This window comes from Anolis sagrei, chromosome 2 (genome assembly GCF_037176765.1).
Source record: "Anolis sagrei isolate rAnoSag1 chromosome 2, rAnoSag1.mat, whole genome shotgun sequence".
Classification (NCBI taxonomy): Eukaryota; Metazoa; Chordata; class Lepidosauria; order Squamata; family Dactyloidae; genus Anolis; species Anolis sagrei.
In genome coordinates, this window is record NC_090022.1 from 2963381 (window position 1) to 2982065 (window position 18685).

Below are 18685 nucleotides of genomic sequence, written 5' to 3' on the forward strand. Positions count from 1 at the left end.
GATAGAGAGAAAGATGGACAGAGAGAGAGACAGAGAGAGACAGAGAGAAAGATGGTCAGAGAGATAGACAGAGATAAATAGAGAGAAAGATGGACAGAGATATAGATAGATAGATAGACAGAGAGAGAGATAGATAGACAGAGAGATAGATAGATAGACCGAGAGAGATAAATAGACAGATAGATAGTCAAACAGAGAGAAAGATAGACAGATAGAGAGAAAGATGGACAGAGAGAGAGAGAGAGATAGACAGAGAGAAAGATGGTCAGAGATATAGACAGAGATAAATAGAGAGAAAGATGGACAGAGAGATAGATAGATAGATAGATAGATAGATAGACAGAGAGAGAGATAAACAGAGATAGATAGACAGACAGAGAGATAGATAGACAGAGAGATATTCAGAAAGATAGATAGACAAACAGGGAGAAAGATAGACAGATAGAGAGAAAGATGGACAGAGAGAGAGAGAGAGATAGACAGAGAGAGATAGACAGAGAGAGATAGACAGAGAGAAAGATAGACATAGAGAGATAGACAGAGAGAAAGATGGACAGATAGATAGATAGACAGACAGAGATAGATAGAGAGATAGACAGACAGACGTGTGTGCATGTGTCAAGAAAACTCGGCACGTGGATGGGGCTGGCCACACGCTGTGTTTTGGAATGTGCTCCTTTCCTTCAAAAATGTGCTTTAGGGATGCACCTCCCTTTCTTCCTTCTCTCCTCCCTTCCTCCTTCCCTCCCTCCCTCCCTTTTTTCCTTCCTTTCTTCCATCCTTTGCGGCCGGCTTCCCATTCGGTGGTTCCAACCTGATCTGTGTCACGTGTCTTGTTCCTGTGTGAAACTGATCTCAGGAACATTCTCTCTCAGGGTTCTTGTAGTTTTTTCGGGCTATATGGCCATGTTCTGGAAGCATTCCCTCCTGACTTTTTGCCTGCATCTATGGCAAGCGTCCTCAGAGGTTGTGAGCCCGAAAAACCTACAGCAACCCAGTGATTCCAGCCATGAAAGCCTCTGAAAATACATTCTCTCTGATCGTTTAGAATAACTCATAATTGTTTGTTGTTTATTCGTTCACTCGCTTCCAACTCTTTGTGACCACCTGGACCCGCCCAGGCCAGAGCTGCCTCTCCTTCCTCATTACTCTCACTAATAATAAGAGCCGGAAGCATCCTCCGGTCCCCCAACACAAAGAGCCAGAGCGTGGGACCCCCGACCCCTTGCAGGGCAGGCTAAGAAAGCCCTCTCCGCTTGGATTGAAACCAGTGGCCTTTGTCTTATTTGCAGAGCGGCTTTACACATAGGAAACAATTTGATGCCTTAGAAACATCATATAATTAAAATAAACATTTACACAAAACCAAAGAATTGAAACATTTAAACATTACATCAGTTATTTAAAACTCTGAGGTTGTAGTCCTCACTGAGGCCTTGCATAGGCAGGTGGGTTAAGTGGCAGGGGAAGGCCCCTCCTTCCCCATTGGCCTCTCTGTTTACCTGCCTGCTTTCCTTTCTCTCCTCCTATATTTTCCATGTTAGAGGGATGCATCCCGGCAACACAACTCTTTTTCTGAGCACACAGCCAGCCCCTGAATCCTCCACCTTCCTCCCCTGTGAGCATGGAGAGAGACAAGATGTCTGCGGTTACTTAGCTAGCCAGGTTCTGTCAACTTTCCTGTCTAGTTATGTTGAATCAAGTCTAGTGTAACTTTTCAAAGCCTGACTCTGCTCCCTGAATTGCGGAAGCACCAGAAACTCCTGATCTGCTGAACGGTGGTTGTTGCCGCTTTGCCCTTGTTGACTGCTTTTTCCTTTTTTGGAAATGTCCCCAGACTCATAACCCGGATCCTTCCCTCGGCAGAGAAGGCCGTCCTGCGGAAAGGAGAGAGGCTCCAGGACGGCGGGAATGGCGGAGCCTCTGCAGAAGAAGCTCCGGCCCGAAGTGGAGAAGGACCAGCAGCTGCAGGAAGGTAAGGTGGAGGAAGAACGAGGCCTTGGCCTAGGACTGAGACATGAGGAATCCCAGAAGCCAGAGAGTTGGGAGAGACCCCAAGGGCCACCCAGCCCCACCCCCTTCCGCCATGCAAGAAAACACAATCCTAAGCCCTCCTGACAGATGACCACCCAGCCTCAGACTAAATCCTTTCAAGAAGGAGCTCTCAGCAGACTCCAAGGCAGAGACTTCCCCTGCTGAACAGCTCTTTTTCTTACCCTTAGGAAGCACTTCCCTGTGTTTAACACAATTCCTTTTCCTGCTGTTTGAACTCCTGACTCTATTCTCTTGCGTCTCCTGAGCAGCAGAAAGGAAGCCTTTCCCCCTCTTCTTCCTCTTCCTCAATGGGACGTCTTTGTGGATATGTCTATGTTTTAATGGTTTTTAATCTCGTTTAGATTTTTAACTGAATATTTAATTAATTATTGAATTGTTTTAAGGCATTGAATTATTGCCTCTGCTGTAATCCACCTTGAGTCCCCTTCGGGGCCGAGAAAGACGGGATATAGGCACAGCAAGTAAGTAAATATTGCAACATGGCTGCAGTACAGTCTGGATGATTGGCAGGGCTTGGTGACATTACATTGCATTAATGACATGCAGAATAATTTCCTGAATGCTTTGCTATCCACCAGCAGTAAGCAATGGAAAGGCAGAGTGATGCAGTGGGTTGGGGCGAGCAGCCATTGGGGTCCCTTCCAGCCAAGGTCCCTTATTATTATTATTATTATTATTATTATTATTATTATTAATATTCAGGATTGAAGAGAAATAAGTGAAAAAGCTGACATATGAGGATTTATTTATTTATTTATTATTCTAACTTATATGCCGCCACTCCCCTGGGGCTCGGAGCGGCTTACAAGAAAGCTAAAATCTAATACAATTTAAACAATTTAAAAACAGCACGAGACGATCCAGAAGGATACTGTGGTCGACAGTATCGAAGGCCACTGAGAGGTCCAGCAGAACCAACAGGGACACACTCCCCCTGTCCAGTTGTCGGTATAGATCATCCACTAAGGCGACCAAGGCAGTCCCAGCCTAAAGCCAGACTGCACCAGATCTAGATAATCTGTGTCCTCCAAGATCACTTGGAGTTGCGAGGCCATCACATGTTCCTGTACTTTGCCCAAAAAGGGAAGATTGGGGTCCAGTGATGGTTGTTTCAACAACGGTTTTTATTATGGCTTGCTTTAAGCTGGCTCGAATATTGCCTTCCTTGAAGGAGGCATTAACCACCACCTTCACTCACCCTGCCAAACCTCTGGCTTCCTTTACTGGCCAGGATGGACAGAGGTCCAAGATGCATGTGGTTGGCCTTGCTTCTCCAAGTATCTTCACATTCTTGAGCTGCACTAATTGAAATGAATCCATCAAAACGTGATAAGAAGGTGCTCGTGATACATCCTCAGAGACTGCTGTTAACATGGTGACAAGGTCTGAATGGATCAAAGTGACTTTGTCCACAAAGAACCGAGCAAATGCTTCACAGCGTGCTGTCGAGTTGTCAGGTTTCCCGTATTGGGAGACGGGATTTAACAACCCTCTGACTACTCGGAACAGCTCTGCGGATGCAATATTCACTGCAAAGAAAGATTTCTGTGCAGCTTTTATTGCTGCATTGTATGTCCTTAGATAAGCACATAGCTCTTTTTGATATGACTCACTAAGCTCTGAACGCCACACACACTCGAGTCTCTTCTTCATTCGCTTCATCACTGCCAGCTCCTTGTTGAACCAAGGAGCAGGTTTAGCTCGGCTACTTGAGAGGTGACATTCCGGGGCAATCGTGTCTATTGCCCTAGGTAGTTAATGATTTAGTCATTGCGGGCCTCAATCTTCACGAAGGAGGTCTCCAAAATGTTTAACTCTCATTAAAGTATTGTTAAGGGACATAACAGGCGAGGAAGAGATTTCTGGAATAAGGATTGGAAAAGGAAATGGGAAAATGACAAAAGAGTAGATCTAGAGAGGTCTAGGGGGTGAAGCGTACGATATTAGCTTTCTTTGTGACTAGATTGACTCCCCCCCCCCATTTTTCTTCCCCCCCCCCCCTTTTAAAGAAAAGGATGTATAAAAAGAGAGGGTCCATGTAAAAGCAATGTTATATGGAAATGAAGTCTGTATAAATATGAGCACCCATGGAAACCAGGAGGGCCTTCTCTTCTGCGGTCTCCCCATGATGGGATGCCCTCCTCTCCAAAGCCCACCTGGGGCAGAGGGTGATGCCACTCCAGTCTCCAGGTCTGCATTCTCATCCCTTTCCTTTCAAATGAATTACAACTCATAAAATGAAAAATAGGAAAACCTATTTATTGATTTACTTTATTTATATACCGCTTTTCTCAGGCCGAGAAAACAATGATGTTTCGGGAACACAAGTTAATGTTTTTAAGAAACAGATTTTTGAAAGGAGGAGGAGGAGAAGGCCCCCCAGCCCCCCTCCTCCCTCCCCGGCCCACTCCCCAACCCCCCCTGGGCGCAAAGGGGGAGCGGGGGGGGGGTCGGCCTGCCAGTGGCGCCTCCCTCCCTCCCTTCCTTCCTCCCCCCTTCTTTACTTCATTCCTCACTTCATCCCTTCCTTCCTCTCTTTCTTCATTCATCACCTCCCTCCCTTTCTTCCTTCTCTCCCTCACTTCATCCCCCCTTCTTTACTTCATTCCTCACTTCATCCCTTCCTCCCTCTCTTTCTTCCTTCATCACCTCCCTCCCTTTCTTCTTTCTCTCCCTCCTTCCTCACTTCATCCCTTCCTCCCTCCCTTCATCCTCCCTTCTTTACTTCATTCCTCACTTCATCCCTGCCTTCCCCTCTTTCTTCATTCATCACCTCCCTCCCTTTCTTCCTTCTCTCCCTCCTTCCTCACTTCCTCCCTCCCTCTCTTCTTTCCTTCATTCCTCCCTTCCTCCCTCCCTTCATCCCCCCTTCTTTACTTCATTCCTCACTTCATCCCTTCCTTCCTCTCTTTCTTCCTTCATCACCTCCCTCCCTTTCTTCCTTCTCTCCCTCCTTCCTCACTTCATCCCCCCTTCTTCTTTCCTCACTTCATCCCTTCCTTCCTCTCTTTCTTCCTTCATCACCTCCCTCCCTTTCTTCCTTCTCTCCCTCCTTCCTCACTTCATCCCTTCCTCCCTCTCTTCTTCCCTTCATCCCTCCCTTCCTCCCTCCCTTCATCCCCCTTCTTTACTTCATTCCTCACTACATCCTTTCCTTCTTCTCTTCTTTCCTTCATCCCCCCTTCTTTACTTCATTCCTCACTTCATCCCTTCCTCCCTCTCTTTCTTCCTTCATCACCTCCCTCCCTTTCTTCTTTCTCTCCCTCCTTCCTCACTTCATCCCTTCCTCCCTCCCTTCATCCTCCCTTCTTTACTTCATTCCTCACTTCATCCCTGCCTTCCTCTCTTTCTTCATTCATCACCTCCCTCCCTTTCTTCCTTCTCTCCCTCCTTCCTCACTTCCTCCCTCCCTCTCTTCTTTCCTTCATTCCTCCCTTCCTCCCTCCCTTCATCCCCCCTTCTTTACTTCATTCCTCACTTCATCCCTTCCTTCCTCTCTTTCTTCCTTCATCACCTCCCTCCCTTTCTTCCTTCTCTCCCTCCTTCCTCACTTCATCCCCCCTTCTTCTTTCCTCACTTCATCCCTTCCTTCCTCTCTTTCTTCCTTCATCACCTCCCTCCCTTTCTTCCTTGTCTCCCTCCTTCCTCACTTCATCCCTTCCTCCCTCTCTTCTTCCCTTCATCCCTCCCTTCCTCCCTCCCTTCATCCCCCCTTCTTTACTTCATTCCTCACTACATCCTTTCCTTCTTCTCTTCTTTCCTTCATCCCCCCTTCTTTACTTCATTCCTCACTTCATCCCTTCCTCCCTCTCTTTCTTCCTTCATCACCTCCCTCCCTTTCTTCCTTCTCTCCCTCCTTCCTCACTTCATCCCTTCTCTTCTTTCCTTCCTCCCTCTCTTCTTCTCTTCCTTCCGCTCTTCCTTCCTTGCTCCCTTTCTTCCCTTCTCTTCCTCATCCCTTCATACAATCATATAGATGGATGGATGGATGGATGGGTGTGAGTGAGTGTGTGTCAAGGAAAATCTGGGCACTTGAGTGGCGCTGGTCACATGCTATGTTTTGAAATGTGCTTATTTCCTTCAAAAGTGTGCTTTAGGGATGCCAGGTGCCCTGTTTGTGTCATTGGCCCCGCCCTCCCTCCTTCCTTCTCTCCCCCTTCCTTACTTCATCCCTCTCTTCCTTCCGCACTTTCTTCCTTGCTCCCTTCATCCCTTTCTTCCCTTCTCTCTCTCCCGCCTTACTTCTTTCCCCACTTCATCTCTTCCTTCCACTCTTCCTTCCTTGCTCCCTTCCTTCATCCCTTTCTTCCCTTCTCTCCCTCCCCCTCCCTTTCTTCCTTCCTCGCCCCTTCCTTACTTCTTTCCTCCCTTCATCTCTTCCTTCCACTCTTTCTTTCTTTCTTCCCTTCTATAACTCCCTTCCTTTCTTCCTTCCTCGTCCCTTCCTTACTGCATTCCTCCCTTCATCCCTCCCTTCCTCTCTTCCTCCCGCTCTTCCTTCCTTGATCCCTTCCTTTGTTCCTTTCTTCATTGTCTCCCCCCTTCCTTACTTCATTCCTTCCTTCATCCCTTACTTCCCTTCTCTCCCTCCCTCCCTCCCTTTTGTCTTCCCCTCCCTTCTCTTTCGTTCTTCTCTCCCCCCTTCCTTACTTAATTCCTCCCTTCATCCCTTCCTTCCGCTCTTCCTTCCTTGCTCCTTTCCTCCCTCCCTTTCTTCCTTCTCTCCCTTCATCCCTTCCTTCCTCCCTTCACAGATGTGCTCTTCTGCGACTGAGGCTTGCGCTCTCTGTGTCATTGGCACCTCCCTTCTTTCCTCCCTTTCTTCCTTCTCTCCCTCCGTCCTTACTTCATTCCTCCCATCATCCTTCCTTCCTACTACTCATCCTTCCTTACTCCCTTTCTTTCTTCCTTCCTATCTTCCTCCCTCACTTTCTTTCTTCTCTCCGTCTTTCCTTACTTCATTCCTTCCTTCCTCTCTTCCTTCCACTCTTCCTTCTTTTCTTCCCTTCTCCCCCTCCCTCCCTTTCTTTTTTCTCTCCCTCCTTCCTTACTTCATTCCTCCCTTCGTCCCTTCCTTCCTCCCTTCCTTCTGCACTTCCTTCCTTGCTCCCTTCCCTCCTCCCATTCTTTCCTCTCTCCTTCCTTACTTCATTCCTCCCATCATCCTTCCTTCCTACTTCTCATCCTTCCTTACTCCCTTTCTTTCTTCCTTCCTATCTTCCTTCCTTCCTTCCTCCCTTCCTCCCTCACTTTCTTTCTTCTCTCCGTCTTTCCTTACTTCATTCCTTCCTTCCTCTCTTCCTTCCACTCTTCCTTCCACTCTTCCTTCCTTCCTTCCCTTCTCCCCCTCCCTCCCTTTCTTCCTTCTCTCCCTACTCCCTTTCTTCCTTCTCTCCCTTCATCCCTTCCTTCCTCCCTTCCTTCTGCACTTCCTTCCTTGCTCCCTTCCTTCCTCCCATTCTTTCCTCTCTCCTTCCTTACTTCATTCCTCCCATCATCCTTCCTTCCTACTGTAGCAGGAACGCGGAGAATGCGATTCCCAACCCAAACTTTCCAGGATCTTACCAGTCCGCTATGGATCCGAAGCAAGAGTCCAAACAGTTAGCAGGCAAGCACAAGTTGATTCATATTGCGCAATAGGAGACAGACAGGCAGAGGGTCATGCGCGCAGCATGCCAGGACAAGTTCTGTCCGTCCTGAGCCCTCGGGCTCCGGGGTTAATATAGCCGGGTTGTTTAGGGCAAAGAAGTTCCTCTTTTCCCCTATGGACGGTTTCGGGTTAGGCAAACATTTCCTTCAGCACAAACACTTCGGGGAATCGGCCCACCACAAACCGTCTAGCATTTTGTAAGACACTTCCGTTCTTGTCAACAACCCCCCATAGACATTCATATTAGCCAAGCATATTGCAAACATTCTTTACAGGAACTTGGCCGACCACAAACGGCTTCTTGGAACAGGCTATTGTGACACTTGCTGCATCTTGATTAGAAGTTGGAAATATGCTTTCCCTAGCATCTTAGAGACAGACAGGCATAGGTAGGCCTCAAAATGGAGGTACTTTGGTCCACTGCTCACCTCACTACCGCTCATCCTTCCTTACTCTCTTCCTTCCTTCCTTTCTTTCTTCCTTCCTCCATTCCTCCCTCACTTTCTTTCTTCTTTCCATCTTTCCTTACTTCATTCCTCCCTTCATCCTTCCTTCCACTCATACTTCCTTACTCCCTCCCTTTTCTTCCTTCTCTCCTTCCTTCCTTCATTCTTCCATTCATGCTTTCTTCATTCCTCCCTTCATCCCTTCCTTCCTCTCTTCCTTCCTCTCTTCCTTCCTCCCTTTCTTCCCTTCTCCCCCTCCCTCCCTTTCTTTCTTCTCTCCCTCCTTCCTTACTTCATTCCTCCCATCATCCTTCCTTCCTACTACTCATCCTTCCTTACTCCCACCCTCCCTTTTCTTCCTTCCTTCATTCTTCCATTCATGCTTTTTTCATTCATCTCTTCCTTCCTCTCTTCCTTCCTTGCTCCCTTCCTTCATCCCTGTATTCCCTTCTCTCCCTCCCTCCATTTCGTCCTTCCTCGCCCCTTTCCTTACTTCATTCCTCCCTTCATCCCTTCCTTCCTCTCTTCCTTCTGCTCTTCCTTCCTTGTTCCTTTCCCTCCTCCCTTTCTTCCTTCTCTCCCTCCTTTCCTTACTTCATTCCTCCCTTCATCCCTTCCTTCCTTCCTCTCCTCCTTCTGCTCTTCCTTCCTTGTTCCTTTCCCTCCTCCCTTTCTTCCTTCTCTCCCTCCTTTCCTTACTTCATTCCTCCCTTCCTCTCTTCCTTCTGCTCTTCCTTCCTTGCTCCCTTCCCTCCTCCCATTCTTTCCTCTCTCCTTCCTTACTTCATTCCTCCCTTCATCTGTCATGAATGACTTTTCAATGACTTCAAAGCCTAGGTTCTTTTTATTGCAATTTCCAGTGTGAGAAGGTATATCAGATTACAGACCAACATTGAGACATACAGATTCTATGCAACGACATTGGACAATGCCTAAGAACACTGCCAAGGACCAGATCTCTGTTTCCCATACAGCAGAACCTGACTCCCTGCACTAAATCACAGACTCCAAAAGCGCCTTCCTTCTTCCTCTTGAGAAAGAAGCCCCAAAGTGTCCAGAATCATGCTTTCCCAGAGCAGATCTGACACTCTCCGAATACACCACTTCTGTCCATCCATGGAGCAGAGCATGGCGGGTGGAGCAGCCTCCTCGGTCTGTCACACTTTTGAGCATTATCTGGAGTTTCAGAGTGAGGTGTGACCTGTCAGTAAAATGTGAATAATGGGAAATTTAAATGGTATGTTTGGAGCCAGTAATGTGAACGTATGCAGGACTCTCCAGTGAGGATTGAGTTGAGACTACAGAAGAAGTGGCCAGTTTCCTAGAAGGGGCTTTGCAAGTGTTTCCTGCTTCCTCTGATGTGGACGGGCCTTGTGTCATCACTTAGGAATTTACTGGGCGTGCTTTACTGATAACAAGCGCCATTATTATGAAGAAGCCTGCGCAACGGAATGGACTTCAGTTTTGAACTGCTAGCTGAGGCTGCTGATTTACCGGAGCAGTGACAAGATCTATGGGCTTACTTTGTATATAGTGTAATTGTCTTTACGACTACAATAAAAGCTGTTTATTGCTGATTTTGGCTGCTGAGCTGTGAAATGCTTCCAGCGATTGATGGGTGTTTTGTGTGGGACTGCAAGGTTTCAGTGATGCCTATGATATCATATTTGTGGTGTTGTGCTAAAAGTTGGAGTTTGTCTTGTTTATTTCCCATGCTCTGTCCATTAGTGTAGACATGTGAGCCCCTGAGATCTCCCCTCAGCTGTTTAATTGGGATAATTGTGCTTTTGGTACTTGGTCCTCGTTGTGTTTGTGCAGCCCTCCGTTTAGCCTTCTGGCGGTTGCCTGGCATTGTGGGTAAAGTAGTGTTTGCAAGGCTGTTGTCCCCCTCCCCCGGTGGACCTAGTTTAAAGTGCCCCTAATGAGTTTTGCGAGTCTGTGAGCAAAAAGGTGTTTTCCTACTTGTGTGAGATGCACCCCATCCCTTGCCAGTTGGCCATCCTCCTGGAAAAGCAGGCCATGGTCAAGGAAGCCAAAGCGTTCCTCCTGACACCATTTTCTAAGCCAGTTATTGACCTGTACTATTTTTCTGGCCCTTGTGGGTCCGTGTCTTACAACAGGGAGGAGGGATGATGAAAAGGCCACCTGTACATTACATTGTTTTAGCTTTGTTCTGAGAGCTTGAAAATAATTTATGATCTTTTGAAACGTATGCCTAGCAGTTTCATTGGTTCCTACATGAATCAACATGAGGGGAGGACGGTGATGGGGCTTGAGGAGCCTGGTGAGCCTCTGAGTGATGGGGTGTATTTTTCCCCCTGGTAAGCAGCATATTTCTCGAGCCATCCCATCTGGTCTGGAAATGATGGCTTCCGTTCCGTAGGGAGTCGCCTACTGCCAAGACCTGTTTACAAGACGCCTCCCTCCCTTTCTTCCTTCTCTCCCTCCTTCCTTACTTCATTCCCCCCTTCATCCCCTCCTTCCTCTCTTCCTTCCGCTCTTCCTTCCTTGCTCCCTTCCTTCCTCCCTTTCTTCCCTTCTCCCTCCTCCTCCCTTTCTTCCTTCTCTCCCTCCTTCCTTACTTCATTCCCCCCTTCATCCCTTCCTTCCTCTCTTCCTTCCGCTCTTCCTTCCTTGCTCCCTTCCTTCCTCCCTTTCTTCCCTTCTCCCCCTCCCTCCCTTTTTCTTCTCTCCCTCCTTCCTTACTTCATTCCCCCCTTCATCCCTTCCTTCCTCTCTTCCTTCCGCTCTTCCTTCCTTGCTCCCTTCCTTCCTCCCTTTCTTCCCTTCTCCCCCTCCCTCCCTTTTTTCTCTCCCCCTGCTTCCTTACTTCACTCCCCCCTTCATCCCTTCCTTCCTCACTTCCTTATTTATTTATTTGCTGTATTTATATACCGCGTTCATACAGAGAGATCTAGAGGGTGAAGCGTATGATTTTAGCTTTCTTTGTGACAAGATTGGAAGAGACCGGAGGTCACCTAACTTCCCCCCTATTTTTCTTTTTCCCTCGTTCACTTTTTAAGAAAAGGATGTATAAAAAATGAGGGTGCAGCTAAAAGCAATGTTACATGGACATGAAGTCTGTATAAATATGAGCGCCCATAGAAACCAGGAGGGCCTTCTCTTCTGTGATCTCCCCATGATGGGATGCCTTCCTCTCTAAAGCCCACCTGGTGCAGAGGTTGATGCAATTCCAGTCTCCAGGTCTGCATTATCTTGCCTTCCTTTTAAAATCAATTACAACTCATAAAATGAAAAATAGTAAAACCTAAACAATTGTGTTTCGGGAACGCATGCTCATGTTTTTAAGAAACACATTTTACAAAGCAGACACACAACACTGTGGAGCTGGAGGTAACACGTGAAGCCTGGGTTGGCTGCAACACATCCACCGCTCCCCATTCATGAGCAAAGGAAGGGCGGGAAGGATGTCAATGCCTTCGGGAGGCAGGAGGAGGAGGGCAGGGGGGCCTGCAAAGACAGGAGGGGAGGGTGGATTCAAAAGGAGAAGGCCCAAAAAGCCACATGGAGGAAGAATCCCTGGCCTTCCAAGGAGGAGAAGAGCCTGCTTCCCCTTTGAAATCCTGTGTCTGTTTCCTGCAGGATTCTAGAGTTTGTAGTTAAGAGAAGCCAAGGACCTCCCTGGCTGAGAATTATAAAGGCCCCTCCCTGAACACCTGGCAGCGTAAGAAATCACACACGGAGAATCTTGGGGCCCAGTCCCCTTTGTACCTGAGGAAGGATTGTTTGTAGTTGGGCAAGTGTCAAAGTATTTGTCACCTGGCACTGGGCACCTTCCCTCTTCCTCTTGGTTTGCTACAGCACTAGACTTCCTCTTCCCTATTTAACTCCTGAAGAGATTTCCCTCTCATTTCTCTGGCAGGTAACTTCGGAACAAGTTCTGCGAAGAACACCTTGTGAGAGCTTGGCCTGAGGAGTGCTGCAAGTTCAAAGTGACTTCAAGATACACAGCAATGACAACAAGAAAAAATAAGTACTAGAGAAATATTTTTGAGGCTACATCCCTGTGCACTTAAAGGGGGGAAATAAGATGTTGCTGTAAAAAGAGAGGCCTGGGAAACCAAGCAGAAGGCTACAGCAAGACAAAAACTGCTGTTCAGGAGCTTATATCTGTGAACCCCTGGCATCATATTTGAATTATAAATGTAAAAGAATGGCAAGCACTCTACCCCCTAATCCTAGATCAGACACAGGGGAGAAGTTACATCAGTGTATGGAGTGTGGAAAACAATTTGATTGCGAACGTAATCTTACTGTACATGAACGGACCCACACAGGGGAGAAGCCATATCAATGCATGGACTGTGGAGAAAGCTTCAGTCAGAGTGGCCATCTACGGTCCCATCAAAGGACCCACACAGGGGAGAAGCCATATAAATGCGTGGAATGTGGAGAAAGCTTCAGTCGTGGAGATAGTCTGCGTTCCCATCAAAGGACCCACACAGGGGAGAAGCCATATAAATGTATGGAATGTGGAAAGAGCTTCAGTCGTGGAGATAGTCTGCGTTCCCATCAAAGGATCCACACAGGGGAGAAGCCATATAAATGTATGGAATGTGGAGAAAGCTTCAGTGAGAGTGGCACTCTACGTTCCCATCAAAGGACGCACACAGGGGAGAAGCCACATAAATGCATGGAATGTGGAGAAAGCTTCAGTCGTAGAGATAGTCTGCGTTCCCATCAAAGGAAGCACACAGGGGAGAAGCCATATAAATGTATGGAATGTGGAGAAAGCTTCAGTTGCAGAGACACTCTATGTTCCCATCAAAGGATCCACACAGGGGAGAAACCATATAAATGTATGGAATGTGGAGAAAGCTTCAGTCTGACTGGCACTCTACGGTCCCATCAAAGGATCCACACAGGGGAGAAGCCACATAAATGCATGGAATGTGGAGAAAGCTTCAGTCAGAGTGGCAATCTACGTTCCCATCAAAGGATCCACACAGGGGAGAAGCCACATAAATGCGTGGAATGTGGAAAGAGCTTCAGTGTGAGTGGCTATCTACGGTCCCATCAACGGATCCACACAGGGGAGAAGCCATATAAATGTAAGGAATGTGGAAAGTGCTTCAGTCGCAGTGGCACTCTACATTCCCATCACAGGACCCACACAGGGGCAAAGCCATATAAATGTATGGAATGTGGAAAGAGCTTCAGTCACAGTAGCACTCTACATTCCCACCAAATGACTCACCCAGTACAGAAGCCATAGAAGTGCATAGAATGTGGAGAAAGTTTCAGGCAGATTAACTATCTCGATTCCTTCCAAATCTATCTACATTGCTTTCAAAGGAGCCACATAATAGAGAAGCCACATAAATGCACGGAATGTGGGAAGAGCTTTAGAGGATGTTCAGCATACAATAAACATCACAGAACTCATGCGCCGCTAGAGGAGACCTGCCTTCAGTTTCTGAGCTCTCTTTCAAAAAAATATTGGAAGGAAAGAGGAAGGCCAGCACCTGGCTCTCTCTCTCTCTCTCTCTCTCTCTCTACCATGGACTAGTTTGTGTGGCCTTGGTCGGCGGCTACTGGGAGCAGGTCTCACTCAGAAGGGGATTTTTCTCCGTATTGCAGCAAGCTCCGAAGGGGTTCCCCTAGCCTCCTCCATAAGAAACCCATCACAGGCTTCTAGGGTGATCTGTGGAGGTTTGCTGAAAGGAGCAGCAGCTGAGATCTCTGGAGAAAAGGGTTCTGAAAAAGAAGAGCTCTTTCGTAGCAGATGATGTCATCTCTTCATACCCTCGTCTCCCGTCTTGGCTCTGTTGCCCCTCGGTTACAATTTTGGCCTCTAGCCATGTACCTGTCACCCTTTTCTGGACTTTGTTATATCCTGAAAAATTCTGGACTGACTTCTGGTTTCATTTATGAACCAGGATGTTGTTTGTATGCCTGACTTTCTGGCTTGACTTTGGGACGCTGAATTCGGTTTGTACTCTTGCTATTTTATCAGCTCTGTTCAATGAACTCCTGGCATGTGACTCTTTCTTCTTGCTCCTGACCGGGATCTGCAGTGCTCTACAATTGGACTCCTGACCTTAACTTGGGTTCATTGTTACTTCAATAGTGTTGCTGCAATTGTATTATTTTAGCAGGACTGGTGCAATGGGTTAAACCCTTGTGCTGGCTGAACTGCTGACTTGAAGTTTGGAGGTTTGAATCCACGAGACAGAGAGAGCTCCCATCTGTCAGCCCTAGCTTCCCCGTGCGGTGACACAGGAGAAGCCTCCCAGCAGGATGGGAACACATTTGGGCATTCCCTGGGCAATTTCTTTGTAGATGTCCAGTTCTCTCACACCAGAAGCGACTTGCAGTATGTTCTCTATTTGTTTCTGACACTGTAAAAAAGCCGGACTGAAGACTTGTAAGTAAATATGGTCTGGGCTTATCTTGTGTTTGTTTACTAAACCTCGGGCTTTATACCGGGAGAGCTCTGGAACGCGAGACCATGAGTCTTGCTTTGTGTGTACTTATCGCTGCTTAGAGTGAACCCCTTTTCTGTATTTGAGGCTGTTTAATGATTTTAAACCCAAAACTAATTTTTCCCCACACACGGATAATATAACCATCAGGGCATTTGAAAAGGTGGTTGAAAGAGACATAGACAAACTGTCCCGGAACAAAATTTACCCCCATTCCAACATGACATCCATAGAAATGAATACCATAAAACGATTGGCCAACATGAAAAGATACATCTGGAAGAAGGCAGATAAAGGAGGAGCAGTAGTTCCATTATACGAAAGGGATTACATAAAAGAGGTAGAGAGACACCCAGGAGACACTTCTTTCTATAAATCTATCCCTAAGGATCCTACAGACAAAATATGTTTTTTCATCTGAACAGTATGTACAGAAGGACTCACTTTAGGATGCATCTCAGATCAGCAATTTGAATTTCTGCAAAACAAGAATCCCAGAATTCCAGTGTTTTATGTTCCACGTAAAATACACAAAGGAAACATGCCTCCCCCAGGGAGACCAATTGTATCCGACTCTTCCTCCATCCTGGAACCCCTAGAGCGGTTTTTGGGTTATTATTTACAACCATGTGTACCCCTCGTGTAGTCTTCTATTAAAGATACTAAACATTTCATAAAGATCATAGAGGACCTTACCATACCACCACAATCCATCTTAATGACTCTGGATATAACATCATTATATACCAACATACCATTAGATCAAACTAGAACAATAATTGCTAAACATACGTGTGCCCCAAACACCAGCTTCTCATATTTTAATGGATTTGTTAGACATTGTCCTGGAATATAATATTTTCAGATCTAAAACCCAATACTATCTACAGATTTTTGGTGTCACAATGGGAAGTCCTTTGGCCGCTTCAGGGAAATCTTTTTATTTCAAATTTGGAAGAAACCCACATCCTACATGACACAAAAAACATTTTTTTACCAGATATTCTATACGATGGCAGGTTTATTGATGATATTTTTTTAATTTGAAAATCAAAAGAATCTGCAATCTTATTAGTACTTGGCTTAACACAAGACATGATAACATCAAATTCACTGGTAACCATAGCCATACAGATATAAACTTTCTAGAGGTCATGGTATATAAGAAAGGCAATAAGAAAACCCATGGATAAAATTCCATCATGCATTAAAACAGCTTCCACCATCATGCTGCAAGTTGCTTCTGGAATGAGAGAATTAGCTGTCTACAAAGATGTTGCCCAGGGGACGCCCAGATGTCTTGCAATCCTGTGGGGAGCCTTCTCTCATGTCCCCCCAAGTGGCCAGCTACTGATCAAAGGACATTTAAGAGAATGCCAAGTTTGTGCTTTGTTTTTTCTTTGCTTGATTGTTTTTTTAATGCAATACAGCTGTTTGGTTTGCTCCTGCATGATAAATAAATGCCACCATCATAGTTTAAAAACCAACTTACCTTATGCCACACTTATGAGATTAAAACGAAAACACACACGAGGAGGTCACACCAGAGGTCATTACTTTTTAGAAACATTTCAAAGAAAGAGGGTACCCCACAAGTATCATCAATACTGCTATTAGAAAAGTTAAGTCCACAGATAGAAATGATTTACTAAGCGATATGGTGAGGAAACCTAATGACCGTATTATATGGCCACTTAGGTTAACCACATATTTTCCACACATCAGGAAAATAATTAGAAAGCACTGGCACTTGGTCAGTGACACTCCAGGACGCACGAATGTACCAATGATAGCCAACAAACGAACCCAGAATCTTAGGGATATGATGATCAGGTCCATCTTCACAACCCCCTTTACTATCACCAAATCTAATCTTAGGGGCCACACGAGTTGCGGGCATTGTGCATATTGCATTCAATCTCTTAAGACACTTCTCACATCCCACAATACAACTCAACATACAACTTTGCAGTTTCACCAACTGCAATACAGAGAAAGTGATGTATGTCATACAAGGTCCATGTTCACTGCTATATGTAGGCATGACCTCCAGACCTTTAAAAATTAGAATTCTTGAACATAATCCTACATTAGAAATAAAGCCATTGGCTCTACTCTTTATTCCCATTTCAGTGAAAAATCCCACACACACACACACACACTAGCTTCAGATTTTGTGCTTTTTAAAAAAGGTAACCACACAACCCCATCAAGACTTTAAAAGAATTTCCTTCAGAGGGAGGCCTTTTGGATATTCAGGTTATATACCATTTCCATTCTGTCATTGACCTGTATCTCTCTAAGGGGAGACTTCTCCGTGGATTTTTGCTCGCACTTGAAAATGTTTATTATGGATGTTTTTCTTGATTGAATAACTGATGCTTCTATAGATTTTGCCCATGGTACTGATACAATAATACTCTTACTGTATAAGATATCTGTGTTATAATTAGTTTAGTTATTGAATGACTTAACACTTCTACATTGATACATAGATACATCTGTTGCTTTCTATTTTATACTGTTTAATCCCCACCTTTGGCAAAGGGTCCATTGGGATGCACAGCACATCTCCCTCACTGCAGAGAATGGAAGACAAAGAATGACGACAACGGCTTATGAAGATTCATGAATTAGTCAAGAAGGACAAATTAACTAAATGGATGAAGTATAGAACAGCATTTAAAGGAACAGAGATAAAAATCATATAGTGAGTGAGAGGTTTGTAGACTAGTGTTTGTTGTCTGTTAGTTTTGCTCTTATTGTGCAAGGTGTGTGTCCTTCACTTTACATTTGTTAAGTAGTACTTTTTTTAAAGTACCAAAATTATAATTTGTGTAAAAAACATTAAATACCAAAATTGTAATTTGTGTAAACATGCTTTGTTTTGTTTTTTGTCTTTGGATAAAAATTGGTTCAAAGGAGAGAGAGAGAGAGAGAGAGAGAGAACACGTGTGGTCTGCTGCTCATTTTATAACTTCTCAGGAAGCATAGAGTAAAGGAAGCTGCATACCAGAACATACATACTGGAAACAGCAACAGGATCATAGATAAACATTACTAGAGAAGGCTTGAAGAGCCTCCCATCTTGTGACCTCCCTTTTGGCCTTGATGATGGGAAGAGGGGTCTCACCTCTATCAGTCATCTCCCCCTCCCCTCTTTCATTCTTATTTTGATCTTAACAGGGAATTGACATGATCCATCCTCCCGCCCCTCTCTGCCATTCTCCCTTCCGCCTGCCTTTCCTTCCAGGCCACAGATCTCTCCTCTCTCTGGGCTCTCAAGGCGAACATGAGCCAAGCGTGTGATGCAGCAGCTGAAAAAGCCAATGGGATTCTGGGCTGCATCCAACGGAGTCTAGTGTTCGGATGGAGGGAAGCCATGGTGCCTCTCTGTCCTGCCTTGGTTAGACCTCACCTGGAATGGCCCTGGGTCCAATTCTGGAAGAAGCAAAGGCCACCCACCAGCACGTATGTCCTCATTGCCTAAGACCATGTGGATCCAGAACACTTCTCTACAATCCAACAGCAGCAATAAGGGTTGTGGGCATTGGCTCTCTTGGGTCCCATTCCCAACAGGGTCAAGACATCCTCGACCAAGAGCTGCCATTCCAAGTGACCTGAATATGGTCAAGCCAGGGCAGGCGGGCGGTCCCTGTTCCTTTCCACACACACATAGACAGGATATTTAGGATGCCATGAGGAAAAGGGGCTTTGCCTTCAGGCTTTCGGAGTCGCCTCCTCTGGGACTCCAACTCCCAGCATCCCCAGCCCTGGTGCCAGGCCTTTCTGCAGGGACGGTGGGAGTTGTAGTCCAAGGGGGGCATTCCCTCCACTCTCTGCAGCGGGGATTCCCAGGCCCCAGCCCTCCCCCTTGCTCACTTCAACTCCCAGAAGCCTCAGCTGCCTGGAGCCAAGGTCGGGGATTCTGGGTGATGGACTCCCAGGAGGGGGGGGGGAGGACTGAAGTAAGGGAGGGAGGGAGGGAGGGAGGGAGGGAGGGAGGAAGGAAGGAAGGGAAAAGGGAAAAAGGAAGGAAGGAAGGAAAAAGGAGGAAGGATGGAAAAAGGAAAGAAGGAGAAAAAGGG

The 18685-nt window shown here is 46.2% G+C and overlaps 2 protein-coding genes across 2 annotated transcripts in view; both read left to right on the top strand.

Moving 5' to 3' along the window:
- Nucleotides 1-1888: 1888 nt before the first annotated feature.
- Nucleotides 1889-17473, top strand: LOC132774362 (zinc finger protein ZFP2-like). The gene is made up of 2 exons (XM_067463283.1): nucleotides 1889-1975; nucleotides 12035-17473. Exon 2 carries the CDS (start codon nucleotides 12326-12328, stop codon nucleotides 13385-13387), a length of 1062 nt encoding a protein of 353 aa, XP_067319384.1. The 5' UTR covers nucleotides 1889-1975; nucleotides 12035-12325; the 3' UTR covers nucleotides 13388-17473.
- Nucleotides 1906-18685, top strand: part of LOC137095995 (zinc finger and SCAN domain-containing protein 2-like) — a 49181-nt gene continuing 32401 nt past the window's right edge. Inside the window, exon 1 of the mRNA XM_067463280.1 lies at nucleotides 1906-1975. The gene's annotated coding sequence lies outside the window, so the exon portion shown is untranslated. The remainder of the gene's footprint in view (nucleotides 1976-18685) is intronic.